This window comes from Sorghum bicolor, chromosome 5, assembly GCF_000003195.3.
Source record: "Sorghum bicolor cultivar BTx623 chromosome 5, Sorghum_bicolor_NCBIv3, whole genome shotgun sequence".
NCBI classification, from domain to species: domain Eukaryota; kingdom Viridiplantae; phylum Streptophyta; class Magnoliopsida; order Poales; family Poaceae; genus Sorghum; species Sorghum bicolor.
Window position 1 is genome coordinate 63,797,522 of NC_012874.2, and position 20,585 is coordinate 63,818,106.

At 42.5% G+C, this 20,585-nt stretch overlaps 2 protein-coding genes and 2 pseudogenes across 3 annotated transcripts; 3 read left to right on the plus strand and 1 right to left on the minus strand.

Annotated features, from left to right (window-relative positions):
• Window positions 7,620-11,212, minus strand: LOC8071955 (annotated as a pseudogene).
• Window positions 11,240-15,124, plus strand: LOC8062651 (protein AIR1). Its single transcript, XM_002449696.2, has 7 exons — window positions 11,240-11,765; window positions 12,272-12,376; window positions 12,453-12,611; window positions 13,445-13,606; window positions 14,066-14,182; window positions 14,281-14,388; window positions 14,469-15,124. Exons 1-7 carry the CDS (start codon window positions 11,364-11,366, stop codon window positions 14,901-14,903), a joined length of 1,488 nt encoding a protein of 495 aa, XP_002449741.2. The 5' UTR covers window positions 11,240-11,363; the 3' UTR covers window positions 14,904-15,124.
• Window positions 15,590-16,462, plus strand: LOC110435987 (annotated as a pseudogene).
• LOC110435738 (protein transport protein sec31-like) lies at window positions 17,867-20,268 on the plus strand. Of its 2 annotated transcripts, XM_021461719.1 has the most exons (4): window positions 17,867-18,551; window positions 18,636-18,700; window positions 18,790-18,914; window positions 19,001-20,268. In XM_021461719.1, the coding sequence occupies exon 4, from the start codon at window positions 19,412-19,414 to the stop codon at window positions 20,129-20,131; it is 720 nt and encodes a 239-aa protein (XP_021317394.1). In that variant the 5' UTR covers window positions 17,867-18,551; window positions 18,636-18,700; window positions 18,790-18,914; window positions 19,001-19,411; the 3' UTR covers window positions 20,132-20,268. The 2 variants fall into 2 exon arrangements, with proteins under 2 accessions (XP_021317394.1, XP_021317393.1); XM_021461718.1 differs by lacking the exon at window positions 18,636-18,700.

The window sequence follows — 20,585 nt, forward strand, 5'->3', positions numbered from 1 at the left end:
CATCAAGATTGAAATAAAACCATCTATAAAACAACCCCATCAATGAAGCATTTCACTTTATTGTTTTCAAGGCTAAGCAAAGCATTTAATTACTGCAAAATGATTGGATCACATGCAAGATGGTGAAACGATTTAGCCATGAGTGGGGATTTCATCTCGTTTCACTGTGTGGGAAACAACACCCGCGGGATTTCAAAGGTGAGACTACTTCCTTCTTTCTCCTCTTTGTTTCATGCAAAAAGTATAGTTTTGCTGACATGACGCTCTAATAAATGTGTATGACATCCTGGCGAAACTCCTACTAAGACTAGTCTAATAGTTAGCATCGCTATCACTTGACCTGGTTGGAGGGGCTCATGCGGCTCTAGCTCCGAGTACTTCGCAATACTATGGAGGAGTTGTGTGAGCCCCAATTCCCTGACTTCTGTGGCTCTTGTTGTTTGTACATTGTTTTTGCTCCAGGCTCCTCCCTTTTGGCTCTTTGCTATGTTGTTGCACATTATTTTTGCTAGAGGTTTCTCCCTTTTTGGCTCCTTGCTACAGGGATGAACCGTAGGGAGCCAGAGCCCTAGGAGCGGTGTCAAACACTGGGTTACACTAAATAAAGTTTCATCTGTAATAAAAACGACTAATATTGAAGACATCTAAGAGTTTTAGGACACGAATACGAATGTCATAGAAATTGTGTAAGAATCAATTTGTTTTCACATGATATACTTAAATTGATAAGTTTTGGCCAACAACTATGCAAATTATATAAGTGTAGGACATAAAACTATTTATATTGAATGGTGAATGAGAATAGCTATTTATATTGAACAAATTCTTCTCCCAAAGTTTAAATAGTAAATAAACATAGTAGAAGTAAATATCATTTAGGTCCTAACAGACTATTAAGCGCTTGATTGTTTAAATAGTCGAACCAAAAAAAGGTTTTAAACAGTATAAACATAGTAGAAGTAAATATAATTATAATTGGGTTGGTTGCACTATTGCTTAATTCACTATTCACTCAATTGGAGGATTGTTGGCACCACATTAGAACCTGATAATTAAAATCATAAAAAATGTAAAGATTGGGATCTACTTTTTTCTAAAAAAATGCCTGTTAAAATACATACATTGTACATGCATCAATATGCTTACTTGCTAGCATATTTAATTTTTACGTATTCCCTCATTTCAATCCGTAGGTCGTTCTAACTTTTTAGACACATGACTTTTGTTATGTATCTAGATATACGCTATGTCTAGATGCATCATAAAAGTTATGTATCTAAAAAACTAGAACAACTTACAATTTAGAGTAGAGGGAGTATAGAGTTATGTATTATGTATAAATCAATGGTAGTATACAAAATCATTCAGGATGTTTATCTCCATTTAGTATCGTCTAAATGGTAAACAAATGATAGTAATTATTTATCATTTACCAATCAGGATAATACTGGAATTTAGTAAGGGTATTGTTAGAAGTTATGTAGTACTCCCTTCTCCTGTAGAGGATGCAATTATAGAATAGTGCTAGGCCAAATAATATGAAGTTTGACCAACTTTATATAAAAAATAACTAGTATTTATTATACTAAATTACTATCATTAGATTCCTCATGAAATCTCTTTTCATATATACCTATTTGAGTCATACATGTTGATACTATTTCCTAAAAACTAAGTTAAACTTAAGATAGTTTAACATTGATCAGGTCCATTTTTTTGGGAGAGAGGTAGTAAATACTTTAGCTTTATACTCATCCTTAGTTATATTTTTTAACAAATAATCTATCAACTTACTCTTTTCTTTCCACATGAATAAATCAACTTTATACAATACACTAGAAGCTATGTCAATGCAACTAAAAATGATTAAAAGGTACTAATCGTCCAAAAGGCTTTTATAATGAGGTGATTGTTTTCTGCACCACAAAAATAGGCTTTATTTCCTTATTAAATTTGGAAGTGGATTTGTTTATTTGCACTAGTTTTACTCGATCTGACCCGCTTTCCTATCATTTATATCAACTCTAATGCTCAAAGTCCATAATATCATATTGAACCATATTAGTTTATATTGATAAGCTAATAATGATCATATTTCCCTTGAGTTCACTTATGGGAAACAACTAAAAGGAAAAAAAATCTTGTAGTAATAGGCTAATGTCGTATTTACTCAGCAGCTTCAAATAGAATTAGATTATCGAGCACCGACATATCAAACTCTTCAAATCTTTGAAATTGGCATTCTCCTTCTCAATGACATCTTCTCGAACTCCTTGCCACTCTCTTCACTTCTTCAACCAATTGAAGGTAGAACATGTTTGATTGTAAGCAAAGGTTTGGCCACTCTCTGTGCTTCTCTTTCTTTAATATCACCTAACCAACAAATGGACCACATTAGTGGTGCATTAAGGGTAGATATAGTGTCAAGGTAGGGCATGCAAAGAGAAAAAAAAAGAATAAAAGAAATGGAGGATTAGATGAGCACCCCTACCCATCTCGCATGCATCTACCATTGGGTAAAATTGAACCAAAACATCGCCAAATCAAGCTCATATGTGGCAAATCAAAGCAAATAGTGTTTTGTTTGAGACATGAACACCCAAACCTAAGTTGTATATCAAAAGATAGGCATAAACGATGAAGCTAAGAGGGTTACACATAGCGCAATAGATCCCTTTTCCTTTTTGAAGGGGTTGCTTCTTGTTACTGTCGGTGTTTTGTATGTATACGTGTTGCTCGGTGCTACTATAGTGCATACTTTCATATCATAATTTTTTTAAAAGCAAACATTGATGATAGGATTAGGATGATGAAGAAGGGGAAGACTAAACTAAAGGCAAGTTAGTGTACTTTTCATAACCGAGTTATAAATAACCAACAGTTAATAATTTGTTTGGTTATGCTTATTTTAAGCTATAGCTGGCTACTGCTCCTCCTCGTCTCACAAATTACTATTTACACGACACAATAAGCAATAGCAGCTGCTTAATATAATGTAGCCGAACAGATTGAGCAAGAAAAAATAGAACCAATGGTGCACCAGGAAATCTTTTTTTATATCATGACTAAATATTTTTTAGTGGTGGCAAGTAAAGAAACCTTATGACCTTGTCATGGGAAGTCAAAAACATTTCATATTTTTTAGCGGAATGTTTAGAGATTCTATATCGGTATAATAAGAATCATTACACATGCATATTGGGTAATACATTGGTCCTTATATTTTTAGGGCCTAGGAAGAAAACTATATGGAGGCACCCATCCACGTCATATATAATACGTGTGTATAGAGATAGTCTTATAATATGGATTGATTAAGAAGATAATGTACGATGCACTAACTTATGTAGATCATGTGAAGTTCATATAAAGGACAAATTAAATCATAAACACTTAATTGGTAGTTGGTACTTAACATCATGTTTTTGAACAAAAAACTTGACAACATGTTAATAATATCTTCTAACATTTCAAGATGTGAAGTCATTGGTTATACTATAGTCATCAATCTCATCCAATAACTTCTCATGCATAAAGTCCTCAACTTGTGTTTTTTTTGCAATCAACTCATCTAGGTTCATCAAAGCACTTATATTACTATTGAAAAATTTACCAATAGCTCCTCTATGTGATTCTCTCAACTCACCCAAGTGCATTTTTGTTTTCTTTTTCCATTGCCACATTGATGGCATTATATAAAAAATTTTAAATAAATACATAAATGTTTGAAAACGGAAGCAAATATGATTGTATGAGGGGACCATGATGCATAAGAGGGATATTGAATTAGGCCACTTAAAAGTAAGGTCCAAAACCACTTATAAAAAACTACACAAGATATTCACTAGTTTATTTCCTAAGTGTTACTGTCTCTAACACCAAAGAGTTTTACACCCTAGATTCTAAATTATCAACTAACCTAGCAACCTAGGGTAGGAAGGTAAACACACACAACTAAGAAATACAAGAATGTAATTTGTGGAATGTAAAGGGTTTAAAAATGCAAACTCCTACATGACAATGTTTTTACTAAGGTATAGAAAAGTTCACGCTTTCCATTAGTCCTTGTTGGAGCCCCTCACAAAGGTCAAGCATCCAACTGGATAACTCCGTGGATAGCCCATGGGCCTTCCCCAAGCTCAAACGGTTCTCTGTGTGTCATCTCTTGAACCACTCTCTACCATCTTCGCAATGAAGAGCTTCGGCTAAACTGTCAAGGGAATCTCATCCCTAGCACAATACCAACAACCACACTGCAAACACATTTTATGTGATCTTGCAAAACTACAAGGCCCGTGTGCACTGTTCTTAGTGCGCACAAGCATCAATAGCTTGAAGGTATGCAATTTTCACTTAAACTAAGTGTAAACCTAGTCCACCAATATTGTCATTAATTACCAAACCCAAGTAGGACTTTCACATGGCCACAATGAAGGAGAGGTTAAGGTGTCCTCTTGATGTGCATGCAAAGTCATCAATGTGTTCAGTCTTGTGGAGGTGGGTTGAGTTCAAGGGATCTGGCATGGATGAAGGAGGAACTCGTGGCATGGCTTTTATAGCCCGAAGACAAGAAGGTGGCCGTGGTGAGTGGAAGTACATGAAGTCAGCAAGGTTCATGCATGACTAAGCACGTCACCCTAGCTGGCATCATGGCTTATCAGTGTGGGAAATGTCCTAAGTAGAAGAAAAATCATAATACAAATCATGTAGACGGTAGACACTACATTGAGTTGCTTCGCCAAAGGATGCGATACCTAATAATTTTTAGACTGAGGTAAAACAGACAGTTATAAGGGCATAAATAATTTATACTATCTAAGCAGGTAACAAGGGCGGGCCATATATATAGAGGCCTTGTTTACTTCTAAAAAATTTTGCAAAATTTTTCAGATTCCCTGTCACATCGAATCTTTAGACGCATGCATGGAGTATTAAATATAGACGGAAATAAAAAATAATTGCATAGTTTGGTCGGAATTGATGAGATGAATCTTTTGAGCCTAGTTAGTCCATGATTGGACAATATTTGTCACAAACAAATGAAAGTGCTACAGTACCTGTTTTGCAAAATTTTTTGGAACTAAACAAGGCCAGAGATTGACATTAGTTCTTAAATTTTGTACACAATCTGAGAAGATAAGTTAGGGCCTGTAAAAGTAAAAAAGGAGCCCAACACCAGCTGCTCCTTCTTTCTTTCCGACTTTCCATTTCCTGTTTTGATTTACCATCATTGAGCTAGATCTACTGTAGATCCTTTATGCCCTCCTGATCAAGTCCCCTCCTATCGAATTGACCTCCAATCGAGCCTCATGGTGGACGTATTCATTCCTTCTCCTCTCCCCCTCTCTTGTCATAAGACTTTGGTGAGCTCGCCGACTGGGAGAATGTCTAGGGGTTAAGGTATGTTTATGCGTGCTAACTCAAGATCACTTGACATGAACATCATAAGTGGAGTCTCTCTTGAGAAGGACGGAGGACGAGAAGAAGATATATATATTTTTTCACTCCTTGTTCGATAATAATATAATACTATAAAAGGTCCTAATATGGCTAGAGGAGGGTGAATAGCCTATTTAAAAATTTTACAAACTCACTAGAGCAAGAGGTTAGTAAATAACAAGGCAAAGCTTTTTGCTCTAGCTCTAAAGGGGTGTTTGCAAGCCACCTATCCAAAAACTCTAGTTGGTATGAACACTGGCACACAAAGAGCTAAGTCACTACAAGCTACACTAGTGAACTAAGCTACACAAGGCAAAGTAAGCAACGGAACTAATTACACTACTTTGCGGTAAGTAAAGGATATGATGAGATATTTATACCACCGCGTAGGGGATGAACCAATCACCAATATGTGAACAATCAAGCACCGGGAGAATGCCAATCAAACACAATTGAGACACCAAATTTTCTTCCGAGGTTCACGTGCTTGCCGGCATGCTACGTTCCCGTTGTGTCGACCAACACTTGGTGGTTCGGCGGCTAAGAGGTGTAGCACGAACCTCGTCCTCACTAGGACACCGCAAGAACCGACCCACAAGTGAGGTAACTCAATGACACGAGCACTTCACTAGAGTTATCTTTCGGCTCCCGCCGGGAAGTACAAGACCCGTCACAATCACCGGGAGATGGCCACGAACAATCGTCAACTCGTGCCAATACTCATCTACTGCTCCAAGTCATCTAGGTGACGGCAACCACCAAGAGTAACAAGAAAACCGCAGCCAAATCGATCCTCAAGTGCCACTAGATGCAATCATTCAAGCAAATACACTTGGAATCACTCCCAATCTCACAAAGATGTTTAATCTTTAAAGGAGATGAGTGGGAGGTGTTTGCTTAGGCTCACAAGGATGTCAAGTATGCTAGAATGCCAAGAGGGTGAGCCCCAAGCTGGCCAACACGTATTTATAAGCCCCTCAAACAAATAGAGTCGTTGGCTCCTTCATTGGGCAAAACACGGGGTCACCGGACTCGCTGCAGGTGAGGCACTGAACGCTGGAACAGTGCGTCCAGTGCTTCAGAAACAGCCACGTGTCAGCTTTTTGAATCTCACGCGTCAAACTCTAACGGTCACCTGCAAGCCACCGGACGCGCTCAAGTTAGCACCGAACGCGTCCAGTGCACACCGATCACGTGCACAGAGAGATCTGCAAACGCACGGGATCACCGGACCCACACCACCAGACGCGCTCCTGAGCGTCCGGTCCCTTACCTATAGAGCACTGCAAAAGCTCAGCTGGACGCAAACCATCGGACGCGCCCTGAGCGTTAGATGATCTCAGTTAGAGACACCCACAGAAGACAGGCAGCACCGGACGCATGAACAGGAGTTACCCTGCGTCCGGTGCTCAGCGTCGGGTGCAAAACCCTAACCGAGCCAAGCACGACAGCACACCGGATGCGCAGGCTCAGCGTCCGGTCTCCCGCGACTTCTCCAAACTTTCCACCGGTGTAATAGAAAATATGCATTTTATTTTCTCAAAAGCGCCGAATCCAAACCCCTCTCTACTCTTCAACCTCTACCTCCTTCTCAAAGTGTGCCAACACCACCAAGTGTACACCACGATGTATAAGTGTGTTAGCATTTTTACAATTATTTTTTTCGAAGGAGTTAAGTTAGCTCACAAGGTTCTAAATGCATGCACATGAACAATGACACCTAGTGGCACTTGATAACCGCTTAGCCAAAGAAATTCTCTCTTTATAGTACGGCTATCTATCCTAAATGTGACCACACCCTCTATGGTGTCTTGATCACCAAAACCAAAACCAAAACCCTAAGCAATACCTTTGTCTTAATCTCCATGGGGGTTTTGTTTTTCTCTTTTTTCTTTTCAAGTTGAGCACTTGATCATCTTGTGGTCATCACCATCATCACCACGATCATCTCTTGCTCCATCACTTGGCACGTATCAACCTCATTAAGTCTACACACACTTAATATAGAGGTTAGTACTAAGGTTTTATCAATTATCCAAAACCAAAATAGAGCTTTCACACTATTAATACGCGTAACAATGATCTACCCATCTCTTTTCATTTACAATGTATCCTCTCTTTTTTTGTTTACCATGTATCCTACCACCACCAATAGAGCCTTATTATATCCTTTCTTATCTCTACTTCTTGCCTTCACTGGGGATATCTAAAAAGGAAGAGGTTATTTAGATTTTTTTACAATGATAAAAAATATAGGGTTAGGTATGTGCTCACTTGTTCTCTACTAGCTTGGTTGCCATATTTCGACGATGCAACATTTAGGGATGTTGTATTATTTAGGGGAGGAGTGTTTAGTTGTCTCGCTCTCCAACTTAAGGGTTTAGACGTATTCATTTGTTAGAGACCTTTTCAACATAAAATTGTGTCTACCTATATCACCTTAGATATAACCTATATATAAAATATAAACTCGGCTTATATTGAAACTAGTATATTGCCCGTGCTAACGCTACGGTGACTCTTAGAAAAAAATTACAAAACTTAAATAAATCATAAAACTAAAAAACAAACCTACCCCACTAACAAAAAAATCTATATGAAAATTAAGGTACTTAATTTGGGAACATATATTTGGTTTTAACAAATGCTATGTAGAAAAGTTGAGAAACACAACTGATCTACAAATGCCCATCATTTGTCTTGTAACTTTGGTAACAAGTCCATAAAAAATAAGATACTTGATTGTAGTTAGTGTAGGCGTATACCTGGCTTACTGGACAAACAAGCAAGAAAAACAAGATTGTAGGTGGTGGGGTTCTCTGCGTTGTCACAATTTTTTTTATTCCGTGATCGCAGCCTTCGATCCCTGGTTGCGACGGAGCCGCACGCGTGGTCATAGAACTGAGGAAATCCTCAGTATCCAACTTAACTACTTTTGGTCTGGACTTCGTGGCCGTCGATTTTTTCCTACCAAATACAAGTTCAGCAGTCTTCAACTTGTCATCATTAACAGAATTATTGCTAGAAGATGGTAGAGAATCATTAGCTTGAGAGTAATCATTTGGCTCGTCCTCGGTTTTCCCTGTTTGCAGATAAAAGAGCCCATGCCTCTTGCGATGCTCAGAAAGAGAAGACGGACAAATTGACACTGCAGGCTCATCTCTGGTATCTACAGAATGACGACTGCAAGTATAGAAAAAGATTGAAGTTGAGGGAGCAGAATCATCTTCACTCATCATGCCAGCAAGTTCAACAAGATTTTCATTCAGGACAAGGCCATCTGGAGGGGCGACTTTCATTTGTGCATTCACAGAAACAGGACCTAGTTCTTGACAGAACACTGTCCGCATAGTCTTAACAAGCTCTTCTAACCTTGCTTGGCTTGTCACCATCAGCAACCTTCGTTTTGTTCAGCTCTTGAATCTCTCTTACTAAATGGACAAAACCAATCAGGTTGTGTGCTCTATCTTGTACTTCTACTTCATTGCAGTTAATCAGTGGACCAACTGTTGTTTGAATCAGGTTAATCATGTAAAGTATAGATTCATGTGAAAAAGGATCCTTTCGCACTGTGCTCGCCCCAATATCTTGCTCTCCCACAGACCCAAGTGCAACATTGCTGTCCAAACTAATAGTTTGATCAGCAGCTAACCTGTCGAACGTGACATCCATTGCCATGCCTGAATCACCCAATCTCCCAACATATACACAGAAACACCATGTAATCACTTTAAATACTGCATGGATGTAGACAGCTCTCACTGAAATTGGAAGAAGGCCGGTCCTTGGTTGCAAGAGTGCTTCAACAAGCTCAACAGGATCCTTCGTTAAGTCCACATACTCACCAGAAACCCATGCAGCCGCTGAAAGAACAGGGAAGAGGAAGTGATTTCCATGCAAAGTAGGATCAATCAGGAGAGTTCGAGCTGAACGGACAAGCTCTGGCCGTGCATCCTGCACTCTCAGTCCTACATCAACAAGCTGCTGACCAATCTCATCCCCTTGGGCACAATGCAGGGTCCTTGCCATATCCGCCAGGAGCGAAACATACCAATTAAAATCCACCACCATCTCATACACATTATGCCCACATGCTGCTAGAACAGCACCAAGAATGTCATTTGCGAACTCTGGGTCTGACTTAGCAACATGACCGATCAGCATACCAGCAATGTCCATGACGTTGTTTCAATTAACCATCCCCATAATGAGATGCAACGCCTCCTGGCGAATGTTCGTATCGGCATCACCCAGTGACTTCGCAATAGCATCCCGGCAATCATGCACCGTGGATGCATATGTTGGGCCAAGCATACCAATTCAAGAGCCAGAAGCCCAAGGTACCTCAGGTTGGGATCATCATCAGCGGCAATGAACTCCTTGGCTTTCCCAATGGTGAGGCGGACAGCGGCATCATGTGCTGGCAGTGCAGTGAGCACCGTACGGATGCACTCGAAGGTCAGCGACATGGCCCCGGATCGGGTGAGGAGCTGGCAGACTGGGTCGACGATTCTAGCTGCGAGGCGGGGCTCGAGAGGAGCCAGTCGTGCAAACACCTTGAGCACCTTGATTAGAGCCTAGTTGGATCGGGAGGTGGTGAGCAGGTTGTAGAGGTCGGGCGCGAGCGGCAGGAAAGGGGTAGCGTCAGCAGGGGGCGCCGACAGGTCACAGAAGGCTGCCGCAGCCGCCGTGGACGCGCGAGGATTGGGAGAGGCGAGACACACCGCCAGCGGCTTGAAGAGGACAGGCACGGCCACGGACGGCGAGGCGGCTATGACGCGCGCGGCGGCGGCGATGGTGCGGGGGCTGCCGCGGGTGAGGTGCGGCACGAGGTCGTGCGCGAGGTGGACGGGGAGGTCGGGCGAGGCGGCCGCGGCGGGCGAGGCGAGGAGCTGGAGCGCGAGTGCGGAGACGTGCCGCTGGTGGGCGGCGCCAGCGGAGGAGGGGGAGGGGGAGAGGTCCTTGACGCGAGGCTGAGGTGTGTAAGGTCGTGATCATACTTCTAATCTGAGCCGTTAAATCTATAGGATATGTGCTGTGAGTCGTTGATCTTGCAGGTGGAATTTGTCTGGAGAAGATTTCAATTATAGTAGAGATTATCTACCAAATCTACCAACTGTATGTTTATCTCACAACAAATCAGCGAATAATACTTTCGGTCAAGACTTTTGACTTTTGTATCTGCAAGGTCTTGTTTAGTTCTTGGGGTGAAAATTTTTTAGGTATTATAGCACTTTCATTTGTATTTGACAATTATTATCCAACCATGGACTAAGGTCTTGTTTAGATGCACTCAAAACTCTAAAAATTTACAAGATTCTCCATCACGAATCTTGCGGCACATGTATGAAGTATTAAATATAGATAAAAAATATTAATTGCATAGTTTTACCTGTAAATCGTAAGATGAATCTTTTAAACCTAGTTAGTCCATGATTGAACAATGTTTATAAAATAAAATAAAATGCTATAGTGTTAAAATAAAAAAAATAAATCTAAACAAGGTCTAAGTAGACTCAAAAGTTTCGTCTTGCAAATTACAAACAAACTATATAATTAGTTATTTTTTTATATATTTAATGCTTTATACGTATGTCGCAAGACTTGATAAGACGAAAAATCTTGAATTTTTTTTTAAAGTTTTGGCCGGAACTAAACAAAGCCTAACCAAATACTACCCGTCCACAGCCAGAGCCCAGAGGGTGATTCAAACCCTCATCCAAACCAACAACCAACCACATGACACCCTGACGAGCGGGGCCCACACCACCATTGCAGCGGCACGCGCTCTCGGGCCCGCACCACACGAGCAGACGAAGCGCCGCTGGGCGCTGGCAAGTCCGGCTTTCCCATCCCCCACTTCTCCGCGCCGCCTCCAGATCGAGCGCGCTAGGGTTTCTTCCTCTGCCCCTCGCCCGCCGCCGATGGCCCAGCGCTCGCGCTCGCGCTCGAGGGCGCGGCGGGACCCAGACCTGGACGAAGATGGTTCCCCGCCTTCCCGGCAGCCGCGCCCCGGCGCCGGCGACGAGGACGACGAGGACGACGAGCTGGGGAACGAGGACCTCAGCCTGGAGATCGTCGCGCGCGCGCAGCGGAAGCAGCGCGGGGCGTCCGGCGCCGGGGTGCCCGGGTTCGCCGACCTGCTATCGGTGTCCTCGGGCGACGAGGAGGTCGACGAGGACGCCGTGGTGGAGCTCGCTGAGGCGGATGAGCCCCGGAGGAAACAGAAGAAGAAGAAGGAGCGCCGGAAGCAGAGGAAGAAGCATCGGAAGGAGGCGACCGAGGTTGCTGCTGCGGCGGTGGCCGTAGAGGAGGAAGAGAAGGAGGTAAGCTTGAGGCTTGAGCATTCCCCTCCCCCCTAGCTCTTACTCCTTCGGTATGGGCGTGGTGTTCAATTTAACAGCGAAGGTTCAGTGCTTATAGCCAAGCAATCCCTGCCTAGTCCCTACTCCTCCTCAATTGTGGGTGTTTGTGTTCGATTCAACAGTGATTCGTGGTTCAGTGCTTATAGTTAAGCAATCCCATATATAGAATCGAGTGATTGTACTTCCTGGTGCTTACTCCCCCTCTATTGTGAGCTTAGGGGAAGCTTGTGAATTAAGCTGATTAGGAGTGCAAAGTAGTATCTTTGCTCGTCCTGCTGTTGCTGGTTAGAATTAGCTGATTTCATTTGAAATTGAAGATTATCTGAAGACTGATATCCCGAGTGCCTTCTGTTGGTGGGGATTAAGTTAAAAACCTTTTGAGCTCAGTTTTCCTTCCTTGGGAACACAATGCTAGGTTTATCTCCTTTAGAGGCAGTAATGTGTGGATTTATTCTTTTTGGCTTCAGGTTTGTAGCACCCAGGAGGGGCCAATTGGGACAGCCGACTCGGTGCTTACTGAAGATGGGGCTGATGTCCCTGCATCTGACAATATGGTTCTGCGGAAGCTCCTTGTAAGTGACATGTGAATTTATTGTGTTTGTGCTGCAAATGTAAGCTTACCATTGTGTTACTTATACTTGTGACCAGCGCATACCAAGATACTTTGATCCTGGGGAAACATTGTTGGATACTTGCTTTAATTGTAGTGAGGAAGGACATGTTGCTGCAAACTGCCCAATGGAAAAGCGGAAGAAGCCTTGCTTTGTTTGTGGGTTGTTCGGGCACAATGCAAAGCAGTGCACGCAGGTTGGTCCCCCCTATCTCCGAGGGATTATCACTCGGTGACTTGGGTATGTCCATTCATGCCCTTGACTAGCTCAATCTATTTTGTTTTTGTTGTTTGACTGTAATGTTTCTGTGTAGGATGATAATTTAACTCTTTTAATTTTAACATGTTTCACCTTGTTTAGGTTTCAGTTTTGCAATCTTGCAAATGTACTTTGCCCATGCTGTGATGTCTTCAAGAAATATATCTTAAGCTTGTTACTTGGAACAGTCTTACAATATCCGCATTGCATTGTTAAGAACACCCGTACTTCTAGTAGAAAAGGAAATATATCTTGAACTTTGTTACTTCAAACATTTTTAGAAAATCTTCCTTCTGTTTCGCTATTGCATCTCTATGAACACATGCATTTTTAGAAGGAAAAGGAGTTTATTAATAATTACTGATTTGCTGTATCAAGTGCACTGGGTGTGATATCTTAGTACAGATATGTTTCCTTCAAATTAGTAGATTGTCTTTTGATTCCTGTACTTTATACTTTTTAGCTCTCTTCACTAAGTTCACTTTTCCTTTTCTCATGCTTGTTCACACCATTTGAGCAGTAGCATTATCTTTATCTTTATGATTTATAATTTCAAATGATCTTTGATATATTCCTTTCTATATTCATGCCTACCTTTGTATTCAAAAGTAAAGAATGATAGTTTTTTTGTTTGTTTGAATCTTCTGTGTTATTCATCTGTTTTGGTAGGTACTATTATCTATATATATTGCTCTTGTAATGATTTTTATGATGGTTCTTGTTGGTGTTTAGCATTCTCAAGAATAAATAAACTGTTAATATATTTCACAGGGTCAAGACTGTTTCATCTGCAAAAAAGGAGGCCATATGGCGAAAGACTGCCCTGATAAGCACAAGAGGAATGATCATCAATCCACATTATGTTTAAGATGTGGAGAAACAGGTCATGATATGTTTGGATGTACCAATGATTACCCACAAGATGATATTGAGGTAGTACTTATTTGCCTTGTTTAAGCTAATTGTTATCTTGTTGCCATAATGGGATTTTGTTTGTTGGCATTTGTTTTTCATAGTCTCTGTTTCTCTCTTGTGTTGGTCTGAAGAAAAATGCCTATAAAGGAATTAAATATGAGCTAGATTTTTTTTTTGGATGCAAATTGTTGTGGGCTAGGTGACTAGGCTGTAACTGTAAGATATATGTTTGGTGTTTCTGTAAGTAAACCGGGTAAATTTTATGCTTTGCCTTCCCTTCCATAACAGGATCCCTGAAACTTGCATGTGCAATGTTTTGAATCTACAACATGTATTACAGGATAAGATAGGTGTCCTCTATGTAATACTTAACTATTGTGCAGTGCAATACTATCCCAGCTGCAAGGTTAAGAGTCACAAAGTCATGGATTATGTAGAAGAGCTTACCCCTTAATAATTGTATTTTTGATTATGCAGCAAATAAGATGCTACGTGTGTAATCAGAAGGGCCATCTATGTTGTTCCGACTTCTCTGACAATTGTCCAAAACAAATTAGCTGTTATAATTGTGCTCAATCTGGTCATTCTGGTCTGGTAAGTTTTTTTAATGCTTATTATAAGTCATCTAGTTTCTACTGTTGCCACATGTTACTTCTCATGACAGGTGATTAACATTGGACCTTGTATTATAGGGATGTGCCAAGCAACGCAGGGAAACTAGTGCTGCCACAAGTCCAACCTTATGCTACAAATGTGGTGAGGAAGGTCACTTCGCACGTGGCTGCACAAAGAATGCCAAGGTTGTTATAAACATCCAACAAATTATTTTCCAATAACAGTAGATACCTGTATTTAAGTTTCTGTTTTTTTCCTTCTGCAGTCCAATCGGTCGAAAGGCAAGTCATCATCACACAGTCAGAGGAAGGAAAAATGGAAAAAGGATGCCAGTGCTAGATCAGCTCCTCATGATGCCCGTAAAACAAGCAAAAGGAAAAGTCCCCATTTTGAGGAAAGAATGGACACACCTCGTCATAAATCCAAATCAAGAGGTGGGTGGACTGGTGGTGATGATGATGATCTACCATTGAAGAAGTACAAATCCAATGGGTGGGGTTCTCCATCTACTCCCAAGAAGTCTTACACAAATCACCAATTCTTGTCTGGTGGCGACTACTTCACTCCCCAGTCTTCACGAAGGCACAACCATGGCACCACGTCACCGAGCTCAAATTATTCACCCAGTGCTAGGAAACATGGGTTCTCGTCATCAAGATTCGCCACCAGCAACACCCATGTCCGGTTTGGAAAAATTTAGCTGGATGCATGTGCCTGATTTTGTTGTTTGTTTAGCCATAGCCCATAGATAGCAATTATCTCCTGGGGATGAACTCAACTGTTGCTTCATGCCCTTTGATAGTTGTTTTGTCTGAGATTATATATGTAACCGCGGTTCAAACTATTTTTTTCTATACTGTGAGCAAAGCTTCCATGGCATGGCGTTGCCCTCCAAATAATGCTGGTTCATGCCCTTTGATAGTTGTTTTGTCTGAGATCCATGTTGCCATGCATGCCGCTTTAGTTATCTTAGCTTACATGGCATTGTGTTGCCCTCCAGATAATGTCTTTGCAAAAACGGCAACTGGAAGTCTGTAACTGTCCTTGGAGCCTCTCTCTAGTGTTTGAATGGGCAGTGGGAGAAGCCATCTCTCGGGATGGGGAAGAGGTTCCTGACCACAGGACCCTAGTTGTGGCTCCGTCTCTGGCTCTTGTTTTTGTCTTGCCCTTTTGCTTTCACCTTCTGCCCTTAAAATCTTTCACCACCCCGTACAGTTGCGGTCAAATTTGCACCATACTTGGGGAGGGCCAAGAAACCAAACCGAGCTTGCTCTCCGATGGCCACGAACGTCAGGTGAAATTGGTGGCAGGCCTCTTTGAAGTTGAAGGGTTTATGTGATTCTGCGGTGGGGTATGGGGTAATTTTCCGGTGATTGAGGAATTGGAATGTACTCAGGCTAGCAATCTGATCAAGGTCCTTGCAAATAGTGGCAGAGATTCTCAGAGGCAAATTGGGATTCTTTCACAATGCATAAAAAGATAGAGAATTCTCCGAGGCAAATTAGGCCTTGTTTAGTTCTAAATTTTTTTGGGAAATCGACACTGTAGCACTTTCGTTTGTATTTAACAAATATTGTCCAATCATGGACTAACTATGCTCAAAAGATAAGTCTCGTTAGTTCCGACCAAACTGTGCAACAAGTTTTTATTTTCGTCTATATTTAATACTCCATGCATACGTCTAAAGATTCGATATGACGGAGAGTCTGAAAAATTTTGCAAAAATTTTTGGAACTAAACAAGGCCTTAATTGGAATTTCTTTCACAATGCATCAAAAGATGGCCTATAGTGGACAGTATGGGTTTGGATCTTGCGGCAGGGGCTTATAAAATAGACTGGGGTTGTATCAATAATCTTCGTCTGGTATGAGTCAGGACATCCAAATGAGTGATGAGCATAGCGGAGGAAGATTTTGCCCAAAACGCAAAGCAAGGAAGATTCTTCTGGTGCTGATGGTACTAAAGAGGACTATGTTCATATCCGGGCAAAGCGAGGTCAAGTCACTAACAGCCACAGCCTGCTTGCAGAAAGACTGAGGAGAAAGAAGATAATTGAGAGAATGAAGCTTCTTCAAGATAATTAAGATCACTGGCAAGGCAGTCATGGTCGATGAGATTATCAACTATGTGCAGTCAGTTGAGTTCTTGTCAATGGAACTTGCAACTGTTGACCCTGAGCTTAGTTTCTCAAAAAAAACTGTTGACCCTGAGCTTGGCTTTGACATTGAGCAGATCATATATATCCAAAACAATTGTTAAATAAAACAAAAATACTCTGTTAAATTTTAACACCCCAACTAAACACCCCCTTAACTATAGCGGCGTAGTTGGTTGGGGGCAGTCTGTCTGGCTTGACACTCGTGCGTGTTCCTGTTGCATCTCTGTATCACTATTCCTTTTAATGAAATACGAAGAAAATTGCACGTTTGTGAGAAAAAAAACTATAACGGGCCAAACAACTGAATATGAACATGAGTACAAATAGTGGCATACTGACTAAAACAACTATAGCTAGCTATATGATGAGTTTCCTTATTAAGGGCTTGTTTGGTTCCCTTTGCTAAATTTTATCTAGCTAAAATTATTTTAGCTACTCTTGGGTGACTAATGGAACTAAACTATTTTAGTTTTTTTAATCAATGTGTTTGGAATTTTAGCTACTAAAGTGACTAAAATTTAGCTAGCTAAAATTTAGCAAGGGACCAAACAGGACCTAAATTGCACCACTTGCTATTGAACCCGACATTTCTAAAGTTTTCTAGAGGAATTGCCATGATAGTTTTGGCAAACTTTACGACTTACTCCCTCCGTTCCATTAAAAGTATTGTTTTTGACTTTAGATTTCTTGTATGACCGTTTGTCTTATTCATTTTTTTATATAAACATAAAATAAATAAATTATTGCTAAAGTATTTTTATTAACAAAATAAGTCATAATAAAATAAATAATATTTATACAAAATATTTTAAATAAGATCAACAGTCAAATAAGAAATCTGAAAGTCAAAAACGACATTTTCACGGAAGAAGTACATTACAAGGGGGACGTAGGTAATAGACCGTGGATATTTCAAGTTGTGGTGGATCTACTTCCATTAACTCTATTTCTCATATTATGAATATTGTATAATAAATATTTAGGCTTTGTTTAGTTCAAAAAAAATTGTAAAATTTTTAGATTCCCCATTACATCGAATCTTACGGCACATGCATGAAACATTAAACATAGACAAAAGAAATAACTAATTATACAGTTTACCTGGAATTTACGAGACGAACCTTTTTAAGCCTAGTTAGTCCATGATTGGATATATTTGTCAAATACAATCGAAACTGCTACAGTATCCATTTTGCAAAAAAATTTAGAACTAAAAGAGGCCTTATTATACATTATACAAGAAAAAAAAAGATGATGATAGAACAATCCATTCTATTTTTAGTGGGGGAAAAAGAGAAAAAAAATGAAAAGACAATAGACTATTTTATTTCGCAAAACAAGCTATCTTTAATAATAATAATAATATTTTTTTTGTGAATAAGTAATAATAATGTATATGAGATTGATCCGTTAAACGAAATTTTAATAGATGAAACCCCACCGCTAAAAACCATATATTATTTCGCGACGAAATTTGTCCGGTTCCCGCAGCGACATTTGTTCTCACTCTCTCTTCCCTTGTCTGTCTGTCTCTGTCTGTTCTGAACAGCTGACCAGCCTGCTGCCGAGGCCCGAGGTCCGTCCGTCGCCACCACGAAACTGCAAGGGCGTCCTCGCCTCCACGGCCAGCGGTGCGGCTGAGCTCCATGGCCGCCCGATGCCGGCCGCAGGGTCGAACTGCGCCGACACCAACCGTACCCTTGAGGCCTCGACCACTCAGAACGATTCGTCGCGCGAGCGAACGGCGACGGCGTACCGGCGCCGTACCGGGTGCGGCGCGGCGCCGGCGATCGATGCGGCTGAGAGTAAGGTGCCCGGGCTGTCCGGTGCTGCCCTCGACACGGGTCGCCGACGGGAGGGGCGTCGCGCGGCGTGCTCAATCCCGGGGTTCCCCGTGCCCTCGCTGCCACCATCAAAGCCAGGCCGCCGCGTAGAGAGAGGCGATGACACGGTTCGACACCGCCGCAGGCGACGACCGCGCCTTGTTCGACGGAATGCCGCATAAGGCCCCCGCCCATCGACTGCACTGCACCCGCTCGATCGGCTGATTGCTGAAGCCGCGCGTCAACGGGAACGGGATGGCGGCGCAAAGTAAAGGTCAAGGCGGCGGCGAGGCGCAACGAGACCTACCCGTCGTCTACTCTAGAAGCAACGCGCCATTGTGGTACAAGGCCAGCATGGGTAGCAAAGGTACGGCGCCGGCACCGCTAATCGACTCCATTTCCTATGCAGCTGTGCCATCATCCTGATTGCACACTGGCCCTGTTTGTGAAGCTGTTTACTGCGTGCAAGAAGGACACATGGAATGGAAGTTGGAATGTCCTCTGCAGAGTGCACAAGTCCTTGAATCACGTCTTCTGTTTTCACTTCCACTCGCCGCTGAAGCTGAACAGTGTTGATTGATCTTCCTACTGAATTTCCCTTGTAGGAGTATGTATATTTCAATAGTCTTTTGGACTATTGAACCGGGCCAGCAGTTCCATCACTGAAAGGCAGCAGAGAGCTCATCAACTCTGTTGACACTACTCTGCTAGCTCCTGCATCCTCTTGACAGTAAGCAGTTTGTTTCAGAAACTGACACAAGTTCCTAATTAAACTGTGTTAATTGAGTGTGCATTGACCTATTGTCAACTTTTCAGATTGCTTGGGAGGCGTATGAGATGAATCTGATGGTGCACACGTGCTAATTTTGTGTCCAGATCATGGTGTAACTAGGCTCAAAAGATTCATCTCGCAAATTACAGTAAACTGTTCAATTAGTTTTTATTTTCGTCTATATTTAAAGCTCCATGCATGAGACCAAAGATTCAATGTGACGGGGAATCTTGAAAATTTTTGCGAACTAAACAAGGCCTGGCAACATTATTATCATTCGGAACAGAGCTGCAGTCCGCAGGTTTTTTTTTGGGCCAATCACACACTGTCGCCTACTTCCGTTGTTGGACCTCCTCAAAACAGAGTACGCTCGGCCTACTTCCGTTCGTCCGCTCCTCCCTCCTCACCGACGGCAAACTGGCGACCGCACGGCATCGCAATACCCCGCCAAGAACATGCCACCCTCGCCTCGCCTCGCCGGGAAACGCCACCACCTCGCCGGGAAGTTCCGGCTCCCCTCCTCTCCATCCCCGTCACCACCTTCACGTCTTCTCCATCTCCGTGCTCCACGCCTCGTCTACGGCAAGGCGCTCTTCTTGATCGGCGGGACGATGGCACGCTCCAAGAAGAAGATCAAGAGCAACAAGAAATCCCGGGCCACGTTCGTGCAGAAGGAGGCGCTCGGGATATGGACGCTACTCCCTGAGGCGATGGGGAGGATGTACCGGGCTATGGTGGCGTGGCTTCGCCGCCTTGTCGCAGTGCTGCGCCGCGCCGGCGCCGCGGAGGCCAGCAACGCCGCACTCTGGGTCGGACATGGCGTACCGCCGACGCTGGAGGAAGCCAGCGACTTCATCTTCGACACCGCCGATTCTGCCCCGCGCCTGACGACAAGCCCAGCGACTCCGCCACCGCCGACGGGTGCCAAGAACCGCGCATCGACTCCACCACCGCCGACGGGCGCCAAGAACCGCGCATCGACTCCACCACCGCCGACGGGCGCCGAGAACAGCGCGTCGACTCCACCACCGCTTACAGGCGCCGAGAACCGCACGTCGACTCCGCCACCGCTTACAGGCGCCGAGAACCGCGCGTCGACTCCTCCACCACTAAAGATGGCAACGGGTACAAACCCGCTGGGTTTTGTCATCCCAAACCCACGCCCATTAATATAAAAGGTGTCCGCTAAAAAACCCATGACCCATCACGGGTTTGATTTTGTGCCCAAATCCATGTCCATCGGGTCACGGGTATTTAACGGGTTGCCCGTACTCATCACAACATATCATAAGATGGTCATCCAGTTAAGTAAGCAAGTCTACTCTATAGCGCACCAAAATACTTAAAGTTGAATCAATTGGCAATGTGGGATTCGATCATGTTATGTGTTATTGCACCTCCGCACTAGAAATTTGCGAGTTATGACACAAACACTCACCTCTAGCATGCACTGGGCTATGACATGCTAATGCTCGGTACCAACATCTGTCATATCTTTAAGTCCAGATGAACTGAGTGCATGCACTAAGACACGCTAGCTAGCTGCAGCTTTCACATAAGGAGCTTCTACTAAAAAAAGTATAGAGCGTGCATGTTCTCTATTTTGTTTATTTTTATTGCATTTTGTAC

Bases quoted from the DNA above. Each gene is read 5' to 3' on its own strand.
- LOC110435738 (XM_021461719.1), top strand. From the start codon at position 19,412: ATGCCACCCTCGCCTCGCCTCGCCGGGAAACGCCACCACCTCGCCGGG.
- LOC8062651 (XM_002449696.2), top strand. From the start codon at position 11,364: ATGGCCCAGCGCTCGCGCTCGCGCTCGAGGGCGCGGCGGGACCCAGAC. The intron at 11,766-12,271 runs GTAAGCTTGAGG...TTTTGGCTTCAG, and splicing joins TAGAGGAGGAAGAGAAGGAG to GTTTGTAGCACCCAGGAGGG. The intron at 12,377-12,452 runs GTAAGTGACATG...ACTTGTGACCAG, and splicing joins TGGTTCTGCGGAAGCTCCTT to CGCATACCAAGATACTTTGA.